We start from the raw sequence: 22,651 nt of genomic DNA, 5'->3' as shown, positions 1-22,651 counted from the left end.
CTTCACATATCTAAAGATCTGTCATTAACATGTCTTACCGTGATTTTCTTCAAAAGAAATTGATAAAATGGAAGTAAGGATGTAGATTATTTTTGGGTGTTTGGTTGAAGGGATAACGATAATAATTCGGAATAAAATGTGAAATTGCTCTAGTTTGGTCAAAAATTTTGATCGTATAATTAGTCCCAGAACTATTTCATACCACACTCGGTTAGAACTATCCCCCGAGTAAAATAATAAATGTCTTCCTCCAAAACTCTGCTCCCAGGTACTTCTAAAAAGCCAAAATTAAAATTGGAAAGTAAAGTCTATCCAAATTTATCTAATTTAAAACCACATGCATGTTTATATTGTGTTGTATATCTCATTTTTTATCCAATAAGCTAATCATCCAAAAAAAAATATGCACTGAATAATCTCATTATAATTTAAAAGTACTACCACCCCACAACACCAAAGGAAAAGAACTTCTAAGGTCATACTTCATACAAGAAGCTCGAATTGAAGCCGGATTCTGGTACTGCCAGAGGCGGCGTCACACCACCTCATTCATCGGGCTTATTCGATTACCTTGGTTCTGCCAACTGCCTTTAAAACTGCCAGTTATTTTGCCAGGGGCAACTGCCTTTACTTGTTGGGAGCTTGTTGCAAAGTAATCAATCATCACACAACTGGAAGGTGATCACGACGCCCTTTACTCCTAACAAGACTCGAATTTGCAGAACAGAAGGCAATGGCCAATGGACATGGTTTTTTTAATCAACAAATCAATTACAACACGATGCTGAAGAAACAACATACCCAGTATATTCCCACACTTGGGGGTCTGGGGAGGATAATGTGAACGCAAACCTTAGCCCTACCTCATGGAGATAGAGAGGCTGTTTCCGATAGACCCTCGGCTCAATGATGCTGAAGAAAAATATCAGCTAAATCTTCTGAGCAACATGAAGGAAGACATGAACAGAAATCTAAAAGCAAAACTTAGTCTTGGGAAGCCAGCTCCAAAATGGCAAATAGCACGGGGCAATAGGCGAATCAACATCTATATGTACAATAATAATATGATCATAAAGTCGGCTGTATCTTTCTGAACCGCATAAATTCCAAAAATTGGGAAGGTAATTCTGCTAAAAGCGATTGAACAACTGAGACATCTCCATCTGCAAATCAATGAAAAGGCGTCAGATCATACAGCAGAAACCTACCTGCATTATTCTCTCAAGCTCTTAAGCACGTTTGATTATCCTTTTCTACATGAGGAAGCTTTAACTGAGAAATGTATAGTATGACCTACTTTGTACATCTCGGAGAGGAACAAATTGTACTATATCCCGCACAGCAACACGTCCAGTTGTAGACTCTAGCCTCTCTCCTTTATCAGCATCTAATATCTGTGAAAACGGATCACATGGGAAATCATCACAGTCAATTGAATTGGATAACTCAAAAGCCACTCCTTGTTGAGGAAATAAGTTGTTGCACTTGCATACCTCCATTTCTTTGAAGTCTGCTCCTCCAACCCCAACAATAAGAATTGACAATGGCAAATCCGCAGCTTGAACAAGAGCATCCATTGTTTCTTGGAGATCTGTTATCACTCCATCCTGGAAATTTTCAAAAATATAATCAAGGTTGGAGAACATATGACATTGAGTTATAAAAGTCTCTAATAAAATCAAACCCAACTAAAATAAGATAGACAAAGTTTGAATTGTAACAAAAATTCAAGTTTGAGGTTTTACTGCATTTTTATGCATTCAGGTGAAGTTTACGATGTATATTTATAGAGATATACACATGATTGAGAAGGGATTGGTTCACTGAAACTCTGATTGGTATAGCAGATGATGGTTAATATTTCACTTGAAAGGTCTAAAAAAAGATGTTCATCAGGAAACCAGACAAGATAAAGAACATAGAAAATGAAATGTACCGTGATTATTAACAAAACGAAATACTTCCGCTCATTGTTCGTCATAGACTGACTTGCTATATGTGCAGCAGAAGTTATCACTGGTCCGAATAAAGTTGGACCTGCAAGTGAAACATTATGAAGAGCACTCATGTATGCCATCATAATACCCTGGATTCCTTCCACCTAGAGTTTAAGGAAGAAAAAAACAGCTGAAATTAATAGCAAAACAAAATACAGAAAGCTAAAGCAATAACAAAATTGAAAGTATATAACGCTCTCTTAGAAATACCTCACAGTAACTGTTGCTACCATTTAGGTTGAAGCAATGAGAAACTGGGCCATCAATTGGCCGTGCTCCAAAACCCCAAGCAGGAAAACGTTTATCTGTATCATAATACTGCAACACCTCTCCAACATCCAAGATTGCCTGAAATTGATATGCTCATTAAATAACTTACATCATATGAAGGAAACATATCAAATCATTATTACTGAGACTATATTCTTACTCTCTGATAGGCATTTGGCCGTCCTGAAGGGTCGATATAATGCAATGAATCAGGGAGGCGTGGATTTCCATTGGAAGCTGACATACAATAATTCACAAAAGAAATGATTACAGACTCAGATGCAAGCTAAGCATGAATGCGAGCACTAACATACAGAAGCTTTTTGTTTCAATAACAGAGACATCCCATGTGAGTTAGCTCACCCTGCCCAGTTGGCCCACAGGTTTGGAACTCCGGAGAGTATGGACCCTCCCCTCTACCCTGTTGGTTGCACTTATTTTTCTGATGAATAATTTGCTGTATGTGTAAATTCAATGCAGAAGATTATTGAGAAAAGATGAATGCAACCAACAACTCAAACAGGATCTACATAATTGTTAAAAATTATTAGTTATTCCCTCCATGGATATTCTGACATAAATGGGGAGGGGGATTGCAAAGATTTTTACATTCCATAAAATCTTTAAGTTAAGCTAACATTGCAACAATAACAAATAAGAGTTGTCAATGGAGGCATCAGTCCAGCCCCCACTGCACATGAGAAAAGAGGAAGACGCCCAGAGTTTGTCTAAATAAATCATGCCACTGATGAAGACGACAACTAAGATTTCCATGCATCGCTATGGAAACAAAGGAAGACTTACGAGAATCTGGTATTTGGAGACATTAAATAGGTACTTGAAAACATGAAAATATATGTATTATTACGCAACCACATACCAGTGAAATCAATGGCCACCATGAAGTTGAGTTCATAGCCCCATGCTAAGTAATCAAGGAATGTATACTGGATTTTCTCAGAATAGCTTTCCACAAAAAGCTGACTCTTCAGAACCTGGATAAAAATCCAGTGACTGCTAATTAAATAAGTTGCAATAGCAGTATTGTTTACCTGATTAATAAGTTCTTACCTTGTTTTGTTGATTAGGTCCCAGAGCAGCTGGTATAAAAAGATTTGCACCAATACCAGCAGAATGTAACTTTTCTAAATCTGACAGTGACTTGTGAATCTTTCTGACAATCAGGAGAAACACTGTCAGCTTCCAGTCAGTAGAGGTCAGAAATGATGAAGAGAAGAAAAGAAGCTCATTTACCCAAGTAAACTATGCTTGCCGTTGCTATTGAAGTCATAACACTCGATAGTTAATGGGCTGTCCTGCATTAATTCAAATGTTTCTAAACTGAAAATCAAAGAATAAATATTGTGCAGAAGTGATATCTCTTTCGATTATGCAACATACTGTCAGCACAAAGTAGATGGTAATTTCCTCAGAGGAGAAGTATATTACCAATCACATCCCTTAAAATGAGTGAATTCTTAAAGTGCAGGCTCAAAGTCAAAACCATTAACTACTTTGATGAGTAAAGTTTGTTATTGCACAAGAGCTTGACTCCATAGATATCTGCTGAATCCCATCAATTGGAGTACTTCAATTACAGAGTCCAAAAAGACAGCTAATTTAAAGTACTAGAGAAATAGATGGTGAAATCTACTCATCAGGGAGCAAAGATCTGTGAAAAGTGAGCACTGGGAGTTTCATCATAATTCGTATGGAAAATATTAGCCATTTCAGAGCTTGCCCAAAAAAGTTTTAGGGAAAAAAGTGCATCTAGCTCAACATATATTGATTGCTTGGAACAGCATATAGTCTCATGGAAAAAGAAAATTGCTTTTGAAGGATATCATTTCCTCCTTTTCAGGGTTCTATTTGTAGGGGATTTTCCCAAGTAACACAACACGTTCTTAAGAAAATGCATAATAGATCACTCGAAAGAGAATTGTATTGTACCTTACTTCCAATTTGTTGGATATTCAGGAACATCGATTTCCAGATGGGTGAATGATCATTTTTTATCACTTCTGTTTTGCAAATTGGAACCACTATTCCACTTTCTGTAGCTTTTGAGACCACCAGAAATGGATCCTGCCAAAAGCAGAAGAGTTATCAGCAACATACGTTTCATACTGAGAAAAGATAAAACTACTCTGATGAGTTTCGTACACTTTTTGAGAACAAATCCTTTGATTCCAATTCTGAACATCTTAATCTCAACTCAATAGTAGTCTTCGAGCTGACACTTTCTTCAGCTAAAACAGTAAGCTTGCCTAACTTTCGAGCATGTGTTTGACCAGAAGATTGTTCGCCACATACAAGGTCCAAGGTCAGGGACCTGCCCGACTTTGTGACAATCTATACGGAAATATGTTTAACATCCATTGGTTTAATAAACAAAATAACCTCATATGTACAACTACATTATTAAAATGGACAATACCAGAATTTGATCCTAAATTGTGGAAGAAATAGTTGTAAGCAAGAATATTACACAGAGATGCAATAATTGAAATGGTTCAGGGCTTGTAACCATTATCTGGCAGAAAATTCATAAACTCTTGAAAATAAAGCAAAATGGTATAACCAGAAAAGCAGATCCATAATACTGTAGCTCCGACCAACAGGAAAGCCATACTGAATAGAAGCAACATTTTTCTTTTTCCTAAGTACTTACAGCAGTTTCAAAACAATTTTTTTTAAGAAAACAGTTTTTTTTTAAAGTACTTACAGGCAAATTAAACTATGAACAATCTATTTCGCGTCTCAACCAAACAACGGAATGCATGTCCATAACCAAGTACTATACAAATAATTAGTAGAAGAGCCTCAAGGTGAGATATGTCTTCTCCTTACTCTTCAGTTAGCATGCTAATAATAGCCTTGATGGTAAATCATGCAATTTCACTTCTACCATTGCCAGAAAGCTATGGTGATATAATAATTTTGGGAACAAATGTTAATGATTAAAAAAGGGATGCACACCTGGGCCAATGTGCAACTGGCCTCACCAAGAAAGTCCTGCTCTTCCAGTTTAAGCATCTGCAATAATTATACAAGCTTCCATGATTTCATAAGATTTTTGCTGTGAAAGCACTTGAATGAGCATTCAAAAGAACATGATTATATACCTTGTATCCTCTAATATTTTTTCACACATATAACAGATGATTGTATCTTGTACTCTCTAATAGCATTTAAAAAGAAAAAATGGATTATTCATTGTCCATAATAAGCAAACAAAAGCAAATTCAAAGCATACGGTGGGTACTCAAGTATACGATGTTAAACTACCCCACCCCACCCCACCCCACACACACACACACACACCAAACCCTTTTCCTAGATGAGCATGTAGTAGATCAAGCGATAATGAAGCCAGAAATATGGTAGTTGTACGTATCTATCTTACTATTGATCTACTTTCTTTTTTAACTATTGATCTAATTCAAGGTTCAGGTGAAGCAAGATTACTCAATTTGAAATGTAACCGTCACTGCAGACAGCTAGCTCCCAAAAAACACCATATGTAGAACTACTTCTGAGACCAAGCATCTGCAAGGATCTCAAAAAGAAAAACTCCCTTCAATATACAAGAATGTAGGGAATGCTTTTCACATGTTGCCTGAGATGTCCAAAGAATGGAATTGTCCCGTTAAAAGACGATACAGATGAAAAGTGACATCACATAACTTGAGATATATTGTGTAAAGGAAGCGAATTAGAAGGTTCCATCTGGTACAGCAACATATACAGAATTTGCTTGAAAGCCTAGAACCCTTTCCTAAAAAGTGAAACTAACATGCCAATGCTGCAATAAGCTGTAGTGATTACAATCGGTATTACTTCTTGCACGGTGCAAATACAAACTGTTGTTTTATGCTTCAATCGGGTAAGCCATTGAAGTGTTGTTAGTTCGCAAAATATATGCAGCTCTTTTACCACATAAGTGACATGTTGATTTCGAGATCAAGCACATAAGCTAGTACAAACAACATAACAGTAGGGATTATGACAGTATAAAACAATAGTTACACAGTTCAAATTACTAAAGCAGCAGGTTGATTCAATCACTCTTTTTTAAGTCTTCTCCGTATAATCAGCTCAGGGTTCATATTAAAACTTACATAGCGGAGTTTATATTCAAAATTACAGGTTAATCTGATACGAATGCCTCTGGGGACAAGTAGAAACTGTAATTATCATTATCAGAAATTTTAAAATGAGCACATATATACCTTGACATCTTGATTGTGAAATTGAGTGTCAACATCGTACACACGAAACCTGAAATAAAGGCAAAGATTGTGAGATGGAAAAACTCAATAGAACCAGTAAGTGTAGTATCAGGACTCACACCAAATTCTGCACTGTCTCAAAATAATAAGCAATTGTATATTTTGTAATCCACTTCGGGTTCAATGAGTTCAAAACTACTTCTGTACGGCTAAGCTCTTTCAATGAACCATCTTTTTCTTTTGAATAAAGGACTGCCATAGGGTCACTCTGTAAAAAATAAATAAAATAAATTCTCAGTTAAGTAATAACATATTTATTTTAGAAAACAGACTATGATGCTTGAAGATAGAAGGCATCCCATATTGACAAGGAAAAATCAATACAACAAAAACAATACCATTTATCAAAAACAATGGGATAAAAGACAATTAGGTAACTCATAAACTAAATAAAATACCGAAGTCCAAAAATAGCCATAATGAGAATTGGAGAGTACTTCTTAGATAGTTGGAAAGCAAAAACTAGTTCTTTTGTTATAGAAGTACTAAGCACAGTATCTCAAATACAACATAGCCAATCAAACATCAAAGATCAATGAGTAGATTTCACCTCCCTTTCCCATATCATAACCGGAAGGGATAGCGTATCCGCATAAGAGAGAGTACAAGCCCTTACTCTTAAATTAGTTTAGGCGCGTCTATGACGCCTTTATGTTATAGGTTGGGTAAGCATGCTTCTTTGCCACAAAGAAGAACTCTTTGTACATGGGGGCGGTAAGCTCTCTATCAACACTAGGCTGCTATTCATAGCAAAACACTACTAGACTATACGGATTCCAACTGAGCTCAGAGCATAAACCTCACAGAAGTCAATAAGTTCTAGCTGGTACAGGACTGCTGATAACATTCTACCCAGAAATATGGTGCACCAAGTATGGGCTTTTCCCGCAAGCCATATTTTAAAAGCTAGCCATACAAAGTAAATCGAAGACAAAAATGGAAACACGTAAGCAGGCAGTAGTTGTATTACATGAAAAATAACCTCAATGTTTGGTACCACAGTTTCTCGAGTATAGTTCCATTAACCTTTCAGTTTACCAGGGTTGTCTTTAGAAGCTAGCTTTTGAGAGTGAAAAATGTAAGGTCAAATAAATGATATTATGGAGTGTTCGAGTAAGTATTATCCCCGAAAGTGGAATTTCACCTTCATACAGGATGGAAAAAATTAAAACAAGAAAACACCTAGGCAAAGATTCAAATTTGTAGTCATATTACGGAGATAAAACAATTCATATTCAACAGGAATATAAAAAAGCAAGAAGCAACAATGATAGTCAAAACTAAAAAAGATGACACTCTATCTAAGAATAACCCAATGCTACTATAAATCACGGCACATGAAAGTCAGCATTGTCATTTACATTATCTAACGCGCACCAAATAAGCAACAAACCTTGGAAAGCATATCACGATCGCGCAAGCTGGTAGCAGATAGAGACAACTGCAAGTGCATAAATAAATAAATAAATAAATATGAGAAAGCTCAAACATTGAAAATGATGAGCGCAATTATAGAAATCGAATAGCGAAGAACTGCAATATGATGTTGCATAGTGGAACAGTCAATTCAAAGCTCCTACAATAATGGACTGGTGATGAAGTAGCTTGGTTCACAAATAACTGCACCGCTATATTTACATCGTATAAAACATGAAAAAATGGACTTCGTCATCAATTTAAACATCTAGCAGTTTGGCTCCCTTCTTCAGATGACATTATAGGACATTAGGTAATCAAGAGAAGTGTAATTAAGTAATCACAGCACTTGTCAAATTCCAATTACATCGGGCCGTCCTCCAAGTCAATGACTACTCTTAGGTTCTTAACTAACAAAAACGAAAAATAAAAAACAACCAGCTGTACAATATGAAGAGGTACAAACAATCCAGTTCTAGAATAAGAAAGGAATTCAATAATCGCTTGGAGAAACCTCAAGCTCGAAAGTATAATCTTTTAGATTTAAATGAATAACTATATTCGCGCTACCCATTTACTCGGAACTTCTAGCCTTTCTGTTTGGTTGGAGCCAAACATATTTAATTTTGATCATGATCTTGTGAAGGATAAAGCTAGTATTTCAGAATGCTCACATTTGCAGTTGGAAGCCTTTATCTATGATATCTACACCCTAAACTTTAGTAACAACAAATAAACAAGCTAGTCATTATAGTAGGAATTCTGATGTAACAAGTCCATATCTACCTCAATTACCAATGAAAATTCAGAGAGACATATAATCAAGCTAGTTATTCCTAATCGCAGAACAAGTCAGTTTCTCGAACGGTCAATGCCAATTCAACTTGTAGTATCTTAATTCAACCACAATTGGTAACGAAACGACAAACTAAGTCCTCAGAGTCACAGTCGTTTAGCAGAACATAGAGAAAATTGATATATGTGCGTATAAGCTAATAACGTTGAGTGAAAATCAAAGTAAACAGAGTGAGAGTGAAGTGCCTCGATCTGAGAGTAGAGGCCTTGGTAACCGCGAGACTTAAGGAAGGCATCGACGGCCTCGTTAGGAGAGTAAGCTGGATCGTTCTGATTTATTCCGGTACCGCCGACCGCCGATTGTCCGCCGGCCACGTCGGAGCAGCAATTTCCCATCGCCGCCGCCTCTTCTCCAACTTTCAAAAATGTCCAAATTCAATTATCTATTCTCTCTCCTCTCTGTATATATGTATTCACAAATTTATAGATTCACAAACGTACATTCTGTGTATATATACTTTAACGTACGTTGAGGTATGGATTTTGGCAGAAACTAAGCCAGAACATTGTGGGCCACCCACTGCCGCGTTAGTCGTATCTGTTAAACAAAAAGCGCGTTTTTTTTTTTCTTTCAAATTAAAGAATGACTATTAGGTGCACTTTCAACTTGGAAACCGAAAATTCAAAGAAAAATAAATAAATAAATAAATAAATAAACTGAATGAATAATCATTAAGAGAACCAAATAATCAAAGTAGATCAAATAAATTTGCCATGCATTCGTGAAAATCTAAAGAGAAGTAGATACTTCCACCATCCAATTTATGTGGTATTACTTTGACTAGGTATGAAATTTAAAAAAGAAAAAAATTAAAATTTGTAGTCTAAAACATATCACATTTGTGTGACAATAAATCATTCCATCAAGGATAAAATGAGAAATTTATAACTAAATAATTTTTAAAATATAAAAAGTATTATCATGTTTCGGACAACTAAAAAAAAAAATTATGCCACATAAAATAAAAAGTTGTGCCACATAAAATAGCACACATGGGGTATTTCATAACTCACCTATTCTTCGTTAACCTAAAATAAACTAAAAGTTCTTTCTGAATTTATAATAATAATAATTCTTTAGGTCTTCCAAATAATGAACGTGCACTCATACATGAGCATATCAATATCTCACTCAACAATTTAAAAAAAAAAAAAAAGACATTTTCTTCTACGACTTGTTCATTTCTGGTCATTGTTAATAGTTGACGGGGGATTTTCACTGTCAAAAAATGGACATGCAAATAAGTGTGCTACAGAAGAGCTAGTACATAGTATGAAGTGTTAGCAAACAGGCTACTTAAACTAAGATAGTAGTCGATAACTCAAATTTTCTTTTCCCAAAGAAGTTATATTTACTAATACTTGCAATATTTTTTTTTGGTTTCTCACCCGATATCCGGTATCCGCATTGGAACCCGACTATATTCGGATTCACGCCGCGTAGACCTCATTCGGCGGAAAGCGCTCCCTACCAAGGATTTTTTTATACCCGGGCTCAAACCCGAGGCCCCACATTCTTTGATGTGCATCAATGATATTTACAAATAAAAATAACCAATGAAACTCACATAGATAATAATTTATATTATAATCCTTAAGGCCACTTCAATTTTAAACTATCGTTCATTAGTTTGTTGGATTAGGTGTCTCTTTAAAGGAAAATGGGGGTAAGGTGAGAGAGGGGGAGTGGGTGTAAAATTAAAAGCTTCTATTTGGACAGATAAATGTAGCTTACGGGATAGAAATCCGGTGGTCATTTACACTGTGCTTTTACTAAATTATACTTAGTAAAATTTCAGTCACATGTCGTGTCTTATTAATATTATTGTATCATTTTTTAATCCAATAATTCATATGGTATTTACACGTTTGATACGACATAAAGAATTATATCTGCATGCATAAATCAAAATGTCTAGCGCTAGCTGACCCTACATGCTGATAATTATCGTATTACTTTAGAAATTAAACCCATGTGGATTTACATGTAAGCATTGTAAAGCTTTTATGAAGCATCATTTCTTAGCAACTCCACTTTGTTGCATGTTATTATTGAAATTGGAAGACTTCTCTGTCTCTCTGTCACCTTTTTCTATAATTTAATTGTAACAATGTTAGAAAGAACCAACGAAAGAAGATTGTTTTTGAAAGGTTTGCGACCATTAGTTGAAAATGCTGTCCATGCACTCCCCGGCTGATTTACTACCATTTCTTTCCGGATGCTGTTTGGTCAGCTTGAGTCCAATGGCATAGTCAAAAATTCCGCTAAGGGTCTTCAAACTTTAAAAAAGTGATAAATATTTTTTTTTGTCGATGAATAGTATACCAGAACTTGACTTTTAAATTATAAAATTTAATTTAAGAAGACTTTTAGTTGAAATATTACTTTTAAGATTAGTATTTATCTCTACACAAATTTTGTTATTTTATTAGAAAATTTTTAGATTGCAAAAGAATCAAATATACCACACATGGTGGTTTAGTTTTGGCAAATAAAATGGGCTGAGAACTTTGAACTCGTGATACAACACGTCACTTTTAACACCCTGAGCGGACTGCCTTGTGTTAAGGTTGTTCAATGTAATCATATAACATAGTAGTATTTAACTTATATACACAGTATAATTTTTCGGCGAAAGATGTGCGTTTGACCACCCTTGACGTAGGGTGGCTACGCCACTGCTCGTGCCCACATGCATATCTCTATCAACTAAGACTTAGACAGAAAAAAAATTGCATAGCATTTTTGTAGTCGACCAAAATTTAAAAATAAGACCTCATAATTCGTTAAAATAGCACGGGCTAGCCAGTTTTCGGACTGGTCGTTCAAAAATCGCCAGCGTTTGCAAAGTCATTGTAAAATAGCCACTATTTTGCTGCAACAGGGACCGGTCCAGCATAATATACTAGAGATCGGTGCACCTGTGTATGAACTTCTAGCTATTATGCTGGAACTCCAACACGCGAAAAGTTCCAGCATAATATACTGGAGATTGGAGCACCTATGTATGAACTTCTAGCATATTATACTGGACCGGTATATTATACTGGAACTCCGGTATATTGTACTGGAGTTCCAATATACTTATGCTGGAACTCCATTATAATATGCTGGAGTTCCAGTATACTTATGCTGGAACTCCATTATATTATGCTAGAGTATTTTTCGGATTTTGAACAATGTTTTCGTTCAAATTTATCTTTACATGAAAAGTGGCTAAATTTTAATTACTTTTGAAACTGTGGCAATTTTTGAATGACCACTTGTAAATCTAGCAATTTTTTAATTTCTGTAAAAATAGCACGGTCTAGCCAGTTTTCGGACTGGTCATTCAAATATAGTCAGCGTGTACCAAGTCAATGAAAAATAGCCATTATTTTGCTGCAACAGAAATCGGTCCAGCATAATATACTGGAGTTCATTGCACCTGTGTATGAACTTCCAGCATATTATGCTGGAACTCCAACACACGGAAAGTTCCAATATAATATACTGGAGATTCGAGCACTTGTGTATGAACTTCCAGCATATTATACTGGACCAGTATACTTTGCTGGAACTCCAGTATATTATGCCGGAATTCTAGTGTACTTATGCTGGAACTCCATCATATTATGCTAGAGTTACTTATGCTGGAACTCCATCATATTATGCTAGAGTTCCAGCATACTTATCCTGGAACTCCAGTATAATATGCTGGAGTTCAAGTATACTTATGCTGGAACTCCAGCATAATATACTGGCGTATTTTCAGGATTTTGAACAATGTTTTCGCTCAGATTTATCTTTACATGAAAAGTGGCTAATTTTCGATTACTTTTGAAACTGAACTTTTTTTGAACGACCACTTGTAAATCTGGCTATATTTGAATTTCTCCCTCATAATTCTGCTCTCGTCTCATGGATCACTAGGCAGATAGAAAAAAAACCATATAGTGTAGGCCACACCCTTTGGGTGCACCTTATTTAAACCATTTTTACTTGCATAGGTCATTAAATAAAAAGACAACACAATCATCCTCCATCAATATAGTATTTCTTTAAAAGAAAGCAACCAAAAAGGCAAGGCCTCCAATTGATAATGTGATCTATACGTCTGGCAAACTTTTTAGAGCATGATTAGGTGTAGACCCCTTTATGAAAATTCATTCATACTTTCGTTCATCGAGTGCAAATGGAAAGTATATTTTGCCCACGCCACAACAATAGAAAAACACTACTTGAAGTCTTCAACGACGACTTACTACTCAAAACTTTTTTCTTGATTTAACCAATCTCATTTATGCACCAAAACATGCAAATAGTCTGTCACAGTATTCACACATACTTATCATACACTAACTTTGATGCACACATTTTAATACCTCTAAGTTGGTATATCAAAGTCAAGTTAGTGGTCAACGGTCAAGAGGTCAACCACTAAAGGATATGTCTAAAACAAGGACGGAATGCTGGCGACATGTCCATTACATTAGACAACTTTCAACAGTCATTTTTGTTTTTTTATAACGGTTATGTCCTGGACAACATGTATTCATCTCATTCACGTAAATATCTCCTATCTCCCACATATATATTGGGTAACTCTACCTACTTAAGATTAGACAGACAATAACAACTCATTTAGTGTCTGTTTCTACTGGATTTTAATGTGGTACTTGGTTGTCAAGATTGTCATTTCAACTCTCCAAACTCTACATCACCCCACCCCCGGGAGTGCCTATAGGCTATAGCAGTCAATTAATTGACAGACCTATGAGCGAAAAATTTTATTTTGTGTCTCATACAACTTACGCTAGTTGTATGAGGCAACTTTTTGTCTCACAGTTTTGTGGACCCAGAATTCTATGGACCCAGCAGTGTAAGATTGGTGTCCACAATTTTGTGAGACAAAAAGAAGCCTCATACAACTAGTGTCAGTTGTATAGACACAAAATAAAACTTCTCCCTATGAGCTAACAAAGAGGTGAAATGCTTCTGAACTTAACAGCTTGAATGCAGAACAAGGCACAGGAAAAGATGACACTCCTTAACATTTTCTTTTCAAATCGCCTGCTGTATCAAACCCACGCAATGAATTTCTTTGATCTAAGGGCTCAATATGGCTTCGCGGTAATGATTTCCAAAATGAATGGGGTCTGGGGACAATAAGGGCTAAAAAGAAAAGGAAGCACCTCATAAAATTCTGTGCAATCCAATGTTCAAATCAGAAGATATAGAAATGAGGAGCGGGAGAGTGTGGTGCCAAACAGCTTTGAAGACTCGCTTATGATGAGCTCTAATGGACTGGGAAGGTTTGTGAGAATTGTACCGTATATCAAATATGTGAATGTCAGGATCAACAGAGCCAGATGAAATGGACAAACCATCGGGTGACCAAGCCTGATTTATAAGAGCCGAGTGCGAGTCACTGCTTTCTTGTTTCCACCCAAAGGAATGAATCTCGGCTTGCCTCGACCTAAAATCAAACAAGCGAAGCTGTTTCTCTAAGGTCCTGCATGTGAAGATGCAGTCATTGGATCAGTAAAAGCACAACAAAAATATATCAGCCTAATTAACATATTCCTGCTTCAATCGTATCTACTTTAAGATAATAATTCAAATCAGACTTGTGACATCATAAGAAAATAGTTCAAGATATAAAACAGGCTTTACACTGCAACAACTAAGCGCCAATCCCATACTACTTGAGGTTGGCTATGTGAATCCTCAATATCCATTTCGCTCAATTTGGACCCGTTTTATTCCATAACTTAAATTCTTTAAGAGTAGGGGTCTCCTACTTTTGTAATATAAGAATATCTCTACATTTTCTACTATAATACCAATATTAATACAAATTCCTTCCAACACCTGACAGAACGTAAGTGTACCAGTAAAAATAAACCCTATTCCCAATTAGATGGTATCGTTATGAGGATCTTTCACTTCCATCATTTTTATCCTTAGCAAAATTTGCATAGAGTCTAAGAGACTGTAGCTCTTTCCTGCATCATCTTTTACGACCTCTGATCATCATAGTGTCATATGGACTAGTGTATCTGAAAGTCGATATAGCCAAAAGCAATTTCAAGGGACCTTCACTTATTTTATCCTCTATGTGTGTTATTTGTACCTTCTATCAAATGTGGTAAATTGTGATCTTGTCAAATTTCGTATGAATACCCCTCCATTTTAAAATCCGCATTTTCGGAACACTCATTTTGTGAATATGTTGGGTCATTATAGGTCCAACACTCCTCCAGATATAAACATTACTCGTCTCACAACCGCTCTATAAAACTCGCCTTTAAGGCTTTCACTCTAGTAGTTATCTTCCAATTAGTCAAGATCCTGTAGCAGCACTCCAATTTAGTCATATTTTAAGTATGTGTTAATATATTCTTCTAGCATGCTATTCTCCTGAACACTAAGTCTAGATATTGAATTGTTCACATTTAGGTACCACAATAATGTTAGTAAAAGAAAATTATCAAAATACTTTTTAAATGAACCCCAGATCTCTTCCTTTAGGAGGAATGACTTCATAGGATTCCAGAAACAAATTTTATGGATCCATTTCAAATTCTAGATTCTACATTGTTCAGGTGGCTCCTCTTCTTCTTCTTCTTCTTCCTCACAGGTATAATAGTTCTTAAACATAATTAAAGCAGAACACATCATTTTGCGATGCATTACCAAAGAAAAACCGAAATATTATCATATAAATCTAAATGTATCAAAAACAATATAGTAGAAATCCATTTTACTCAAACATTATTGCACATAGCACATTTTGACAAAGAAAGAAAGAAAGAAAGGGGTGAAAATACCAAAAAATTACAACACATTGGGTGCTTTAGAGGAAAAGGGAATGGGAAATAGCAAGAAAAATTATTACTAATGTAAAAGAAATATCTACATAATGAAATATGCACATAATGGAACAAAGACATATGCACGTAATGATCATAGAATGTTGAAGATGGTAACTTACCCTGTCTGAACCATAAAAAGATTCAAGTCATGTGGATTAGGGAGGACACTCATGCATTTGCTTTCTAGTTGATGTTTGTATTCTACTCTCTGAGCTGGTAAATCAAATCCTAATATACGTTTATCGGCACCAGCAGACATCACAACTTTCTTATGCTGCAAACCGGCAACTCCCATTACAGCAGAAGAATGCTCTTTAGGCAACACTTTAGGCTTCCATGAATTTTCTCCAACTTTATTGGTCCACAAGACAACTGCGTGATCATTACCACCAGTAACAAAACAGTCCTCTTCCCATGGCATGAACATTATGCTGTTAATGATTCCTTTGACATGAGGCTTCTCCTCCAAGAAATTTACTCGCGTATTCTGTTAATGTACCAGGATATGAGATCAGAGCAGAGAAAAAATCCAAGAGAGTCCTTTGACACAATAGAGTATGCAAGACATACTATCAAGTGCTACATAACCAAGCGCCAATAGAATGTATGTTAATTGTGATAATGACAGAGACAAGAACAACAATGCACCTATAAATCATAGACTTTAGTTTAGGCTGGAGGAGCGGCATATGATATCAGGTTTACCTGATGGGGTTCCATGGGTTTTTTATCTTCCGTGGAGGGAGGAGAATTCAGAGTTTTTTTATGTACTTGAATACTTGACAAAAGACATGTTACATCCCTTGAATACTTGACAAAAGACATGTTACATTCCTTTTGGATGTTTACTTTATGACTACAGTCTAAAAATAAAACCACGCTGCTGCCTCTGACTCTTTAAAAAATGTTTTATAGCAAAATCATGAGAAAGAGAGAAAGGCATAGATCCCTGAACCGTATACTCCACAGTTTTTTCCTAAAATTTTAGACCGTGATTTACCCCGTATTCCTGCTACAAACCTCGTCCATCATAAGACCAAACAGGTCAGCCTAAAAATCAAACCATGCACGCATGTTTCTTCAGTTTTGCAGATTTTACAGTGAAATGGTCTTTGTCATATAATTGCATCAAGAAATTTCCTAAAAATACCTCTTTTCCTTTGTTAAGATTCAAGATTGAAATTTGTGAATCCCCACCATCAGCGCTGTACACAGAAAAGAGACTAGTGCCTTTCGGATGCCATGCTACATCTTCTGGCCATCTTCTACCCTCGCGCGAAATGCAATCTGTGCTACTGACAAGATTGGCACTTGACCTGATTACCAAAGTGACAGACCATCAAAATACAAGCATTTGGTGATGCGAGGGAAAAACAATTGAAATCTGAAGTTATTGCCTATAAAGTGGGTCTCGCAAAGGAAAATGATACAGATGCAGCTCTGGAAATGGAATGCTAAAGTTTTGACATACCCCATGTCCTGCACCTGCCACAAGTTGACAACGCCATCCAGAGCACTGCATGTTAAGCAACTCTGAGTTAGCCTTTCTAAGCAAATAGAAAGAATTCGAGACTGATTTATTTCATTCGATGCTGAAAGGTTGAAAACTGTATGAGAAAGACTGAGAAACATGAGTACCAGGTCGTTCTCAAAAGAAGCAAGTACAGTGCAGCATTATATCAGGGAAACCAGTGTTTTAAAAGCGAAAAGCAGAAAAAAACAACAAGGTCCATGAGGTTAGTTTAAGCAAAAAGCGAGAAGCGACGTTACATGCTTCTTTGAAGTTAAGCGTTAAAAAAATACCAAACACAAATGAATTTAGTACCACAATGATCAAATTGCAATTTGAAATAACTAATTTTAGTATCCTATATACAATAATGCCAACATTAATCCAGCTCCTCCAAGTTGAGATTCAGAAAACCGACCGCTTCCCATCCAGATTACTTTGCTGTCATTGTTTGAAGCACACATTCTATGAAGCACTTGGTTTCACCCATGAAGCAATAGCTCTTCGCTTCGTATCACTTTAAGCGACAAAGCCATGGCTTTTAATAACACTGAAGGAAACAACTTTCAAATCATTACTTAGGCAAATTAACTAATTATCATCTAATATGACCAATTGCAGTGTGCAATTTAGGAACTCGAATTTTGCTCGGGTACGAACATCTTCAGATCGTCCACAAGATCCAATCATGTGGCGTTAGTGTAGGATCTCTAAACTAGATTAAAGTCATGACATACATGATGAAGTTGGTGGAGCCATGATATACATGACTAACTGTAGAAGGGAAAGGGGCAAGCAATTTCTACAGTTAGTCCACCCATAATTCATCTATAAATCTAGAAGCACCGAATGAAATACACAATCACAATTGTCGTTCACACAGAGCGTGTATCTACCTGCTCGCAAAAAGTTGATCATTCGTAGGGCACAAGACAATAGTTCTCATCTTTCGCTTGTGTTGACTAGGTATGAAATTGCACGTCTGGCAATGGATCTTGCTTGCTGAAGAGGAGCTACCTATCAATGGAATCAACTCTTTACGCTCTTTCTGTTCTATACCCACAAAGAGAACATGAGAAACAAGCTCGTCAAATCATAATTTTCATATGAAAAAAAAACATTTGCATATTATATCAGAGTGCATGTTACACATACTAGTATTGAAAGATCAAAGCTAACGAATAAATTACTACCAAACTTCCTTTTTGTTCCTTTAGGTTGAATCTCAGCAGCTACAACATCAGGAGGGATTTCCACAATATTATCTGCTTTTGACCTTGCAATGCGAGTGTTACGAAAATTAAAACCTGATCCTCCAGCACAAGGATCAGATCCACATGGGACAGGACTAGGTTCTACCATCTTCAAAGGCTGAGAAACCTTTGGTCTCACGTCAGGAATGATAAGTAATGGTTTAGCCGTGGGCGGCTTCGCGGAATTATCATTGTTTTCCTGAAAAGGGCTTGCTATTTTTTTATCAAGTGCTGAAGATTTTCTAGCTGTGATGTCTTTGTCAGGTTGAGGCTTACACTCAGAGAGGCTTTCAGAAGAATCATCACTTATCTGAATAGGACTGACGGATCTTATTTTAGCTTTCACCGGATCCAAGTCATTCCCATGAGAGCTTGTGGATATTGCCACATTGACCTGGGCCCGGAGACCAGCAAGTTTCTGTTGTGACTCCTCTAAATTCCTCTCTGCTTGATCAAGCTGTATATCTCATTCCAAAGAAGGGGGAAAATGGAAAATATTAGTTATGGTCCCAAAGTAAGAGAAAGACTCCGAAGTAAAATGAACATTATTTCAATTACATATTAAATTAGATAATAAATCATCCGCCAGGTAATAGCCAACATTCAACAGCCATCCCTTTGTGAGTAAAATGATTGCAGGTTAAGTTCACAGATGAGCATGAAACTTGATAGATACACAATCATCCCTATGGAATTTAATAGATATATAATTTTTAAGACAAAGGGATTCTGTTGCACTACACTAAGTTTAACTCAAAGTTGGATCTGTTGCCACAAGCAAAGATTTGAAGCTTATCACTCATAAAATTGGACATTCAAGTATCCTCCTTTTGCCAGGGAATCAGAAATATATGGAGTATCCTTGGCATAGAGAAAACTTGCAAATTTCAAGAATGGGAAGAAAGAACAAGATATACAATTGACATTCATGTATAAAGCTTCTGTAGAAGCATTAGAAACGTAAACAGCTGAACAGCCAGCTCATATTCCAATTGAAGACCCTGGAATGTCATAATTTGAATAAAACTTGCATTAAGCCACATGATAATATCTCCATGTCATCTATTTGAACAATGAGAAGACCATTACAGAATCATCAATGGAGACTCTTGCAACCACTGAATTTGATCTCAATTGAACTCAAAATCCTTATGGTCTGGGAGAAGGGAGAAAGGAGAAAGTATAGTAGAGTTTTTAGGTTCCTCAAGGCACCTATCTTCACTAGACCACTTGTTATTGAGAGAGAGACAATGAACTACAAACATGTAAAATTAATCCCAAAAAGGAAAAGAAGGAAAAAACCCATAAAAAATACGGCAATTAGCTTTTTTCCGACTATATTGGTCCTTGACAGAAGTGGTCTGACTTTGGTCGATCCAGATATAGCTGCATTGCACAGATGTCACCAAGATTGATGGTAAGACTTGCAAGTCTATCGAAGCTATGCTACTTATTGATTATCAAAAAATGAACACCCCCTCCAATTTGGGGCTACGCATACACCCTAAGATAAGGCGGTTCCCGCCCTCAAGTCGAGAATACAGCTAACTGCATAATTAAAAAAAAAAAGTACTAGTCTGAATCCTGAACCTGGTTCACTCTTTAAAGAAGCAGTACTTCTTCCAATTTCATACATCAAATTGTGTATATAAAGAAGAAGATCAAGTCAGGAGGCCTTTCAAGAGAGGCTTCAGTCATCCTTAGAATGTCAGGGCAGCCCAAATGACATAAAGAAAGGATACTTATTTCAAAGTGGATCAAGTCAATGGACTGAAAATCCTAGTGTGGTTTCGAATCCACATCTACTTCACAACTCTAATAGTCCATACCAGCAAATTGTGTCATTCCTGCTGAAGCATATATTCCAGGTTTTCTTAAAAGCAAATCCTCATTAAGGTGACCACGATTTTATGGTAGCAAATCCAAAAACACCTATGGGCCAACAGTAGCTTTTACTCATTTTTCCCCTTGTTGACTTGAACCCCGAACCTCATGGGGAGGATCCTCTCCATTAAGACTAAGATTTTATTTAAAATGTTTTTTTATGACTGGTGGTGTCCGAGTATGAGAGGCGGAGCTAGAATTTGAACCTTATGTGTTCGGATTATAATCTTTTTAGTTTACTGAGTTCTAAATTAATAATTTGTACATGTTACTTAGATTTCTTAATACAAATACAAGGTTTGAACAAAAGCTACTAGTTTCGGCCAAACCCGCAAGCAACACTGTTGCTCCGCCCGTACCGAGTATTCCATCTAATTCCCACTAGGACATGAATTGGGTGAATTCTACCCACCAAGACTTAGGCAAATGGGAAGAATTCACTTGTTCAAGAATGTTATAGTAGGGTAGACATCTTTTATACATGTACATACATATATACACGCGCACACACAAAACTGGGAAGCCCCTAAAATACATAGACATTGAGGTTAATTATTCTTAAAAAGCATCAAAGAAAAAGAAATTTGAAGGCTTTCGGGACAAAGCTTGATTTTCGAGTTTGGAGATCCAAACCCACGAAGGAAGGTATCAATAGGCTTCTGAAAAGATAGCAGCTTTCTTTACATTCGGTTAATATTATTAATAAATGTTAACCGCAAAACTCCTAGGGATCAACAGTGGTTTTCATTATTCAAACAAAAAAGGGGGGGAAAATTAAAGACCTTCCCGCACCTATCCCGGTCCCCTTCCAACAATAAACGAAGTTGACAACTTTAAGACTTTACAATTTCAGCCATTAAAGTTTAAAAAGACATTTAATGAAAGCTTTGTAGGGTCCCAAAGAAGACAACCTGAGAAGTGTAATAAGAGATGCGTTTGCGAAGATTTTCAACATCCTTAGTACGCTGTTCAATGAGAGACACCAGTACTTCTTCTCGATCCCTCCTTATCTCCTCTGCTATAACCTTTGGTTCTTTTTCCACCATTTTTCTCCTCTCCATAAAATTCAAGTTTCGAGAATACCCGCTCTCTCTGTGTATTGGGGTAAAATCGTGTACTACCCAAATTAAAGTAAATAACCATAGTTAACCCCTTAGTTAAACATTTAAAGGATTACTATAAATTATACGTACTAGGTAAGTTTTATATGTATCTCTAATTTTTTAAAGAAAGAATTACAAGAAAATACACATGACTTCACACCATAATAAAAAATGGCCCATGTTTTTAAGTTTTACCCCACCTAGCCCACATTATACATATTTTAAAAGCACTTGCAAATTCAAAATATATGTTTTTACAACAATTGCTTCTAAATACTATGGAGTTAATTCTTTGTTCTCACAACTATTGCTTTCACTCTCTCTTCTTCTCACATCCTTTACATATGCTTCAAAGGACCGTGTATTTTCTGCTTCTACTCTTGTGTCACCTGCTTGCAATGAAAGAAAATTGAAGAGTAGAAGTCCACCATTGAAGATCATTCAAAGCTTTGCTTTTGAAAATGCGTTGTTTTGAATTTGTTAGTTGTTTGGATTGGGTATTGTTCCAATTGATTGAAAATATCAAAAGGAGTACAAAATTTAAATTTGAAGTGATTTGGAGTAGATTTGAGCAAGATTTGAATTAAATTTCAGAAAAGACGCAAGAAAGAAGACGAAGTCGGTTTTTTGTATAATAATGTATAATCTTGTATAATATTGTATATGAGTGTAGAAACACACCTTATACACTGTTATACATTTTTATACACATTTATACAAGCGTCTGTAGACGAACTTCTTCCACGATTTTCAGTTGCAATTCTTATTCAAAACCAGTCCAAATCTCCATTAAATGACTTCAAATTTTATATACAACCTCCTTATACTATTTCTAACAAGTCTAAATAACACCCACTCCAAATTTTTCATAAAATCAAATTCGAAATTTAAACCCACATATTTAAGCTTGTTAAAAATCTAATTTTCACCACCCAAATGAAGTTGGTTTGTTGAATTAATATTTGAGTCACAATTACTGATTCGAAAAGTAATTTAAAAGCTTGAGGAATCTTTTTTAAAAATTAAATAATAATTTTGAGAACCTATTGGAGTTGGATGTTGAATCTTAGCCTATTATTTATGGGCTAGTTGGTTGTAAATTGAAACATAGGCTATAAAATTGAAAAGTATGGAGCTCAGTTGTTCTAATGTGAAATTTTCCCTTTTTTAAACTTCATTGAATTTCGGTAATCCAAGAATGATCTTAAAACTT

General features: G+C 36.0%; 2 protein-coding genes across 2 annotated transcripts; both read right to left on the bottom strand.

Annotated features, from left to right (window-relative positions):
- On the bottom strand, positions 391 to 9,268 carry LOC109212436 (protein BONZAI 1-like). The gene is made up of 16 exons (XM_019376091.1): positions 9,017 to 9,268; positions 7,953 to 8,000; positions 6,619 to 6,767; positions 6,500 to 6,548; positions 5,247 to 5,303; positions 4,431 to 4,619; positions 4,218 to 4,352; positions 3,522 to 3,583; positions 3,339 to 3,441; positions 3,148 to 3,262; positions 2,428 to 2,504; positions 2,208 to 2,345; positions 1,937 to 2,101; positions 1,494 to 1,607; positions 1,298 to 1,394; positions 391 to 1,163 (listed from the first exon to the last, which is right to left on the bottom strand). The coding sequence occupies exons 1-16, from the start codon at positions 9,164 to 9,166 to the stop codon at positions 1,069 to 1,071; spliced, it is 1,743 nt and encodes a 580-aa protein (XP_019231636.1). The 5' UTR covers positions 9,167 to 9,268; the 3' UTR covers positions 391 to 1,068.
- On the bottom strand, positions 13,038 to 21,444 carry LOC109212427. The gene is made up of 7 exons (XM_019376081.1): positions 21,247 to 21,444; positions 18,392 to 18,908; positions 18,095 to 18,251; positions 17,160 to 17,204; positions 16,839 to 17,004; positions 15,808 to 16,175; positions 13,038 to 14,325 (listed from the first exon to the last, which is right to left on the bottom strand). The coding sequence occupies exons 1-7, from the start codon at positions 21,394 to 21,396 to the stop codon at positions 14,007 to 14,009; spliced, it is 1,722 nt and encodes a 573-aa protein (XP_019231626.1). The 5' UTR covers positions 21,397 to 21,444; the 3' UTR covers positions 13,038 to 14,006.

Source organism: Nicotiana attenuata, chromosome 2 (assembly GCF_001879085.1).
Source record: "Nicotiana attenuata strain UT chromosome 2, NIATTr2, whole genome shotgun sequence".
Classification (NCBI taxonomy): domain Eukaryota; kingdom Viridiplantae; phylum Streptophyta; class Magnoliopsida; order Solanales; family Solanaceae; genus Nicotiana; species Nicotiana attenuata.
Note: the sequence above shows the minus strand (reverse complement) of the source record. Positions and strands in the feature narration are given on the sequence as shown.

What these genes read in the sequence shown, in the direction of transcription:
- LOC109212436 (XM_019376091.1), bottom strand. Translation starts at nt 9,166, where the DNA reads ATGGGAAATTGCTGCTCCGACGTGGCCGGCGGACAATCGGCGGTCGGC. An exon ending in ATCGTGATATGCTTTCCAAG is followed by an intron (nt 6,768 to 7,952) that starts GTTTGTTGCTTA and finishes TATTTTTTACAG; the next exon opens with AGTGACCCTATGGCAGTCCT. An exon ending in GAGACAGTGCAGAATTTGGT is followed by an intron (nt 6,549 to 6,618) that starts GTGAGTCCTGAT and finishes CCTTTATTTCAG; the next exon opens with GTTTCGTGTGTACGATGTTG.
- LOC109212427 (XM_019376081.1), bottom strand. Translation starts at nt 21,396, where the DNA reads ATGGAGAGGAGAAAAATGGTGGAAAAAGAACCAAAGGTTATAGCAGAG. An exon ending in AGGAACAAAAAGGAAGTTTG is followed by an intron (nt 18,252 to 18,391) that starts GTAGTAATTTAT and finishes TTGTGGGTATAG; the next exon opens with AACAGAAAGAGCGTAAAGAG. An exon ending in CTTTTTATGGTTCAGACAGG is followed by an intron (nt 14,326 to 15,807) that starts GTAAGTTACCAT and finishes CTTCACATGCAG; the next exon opens with GACCTTAGAGAAACAGCTTC.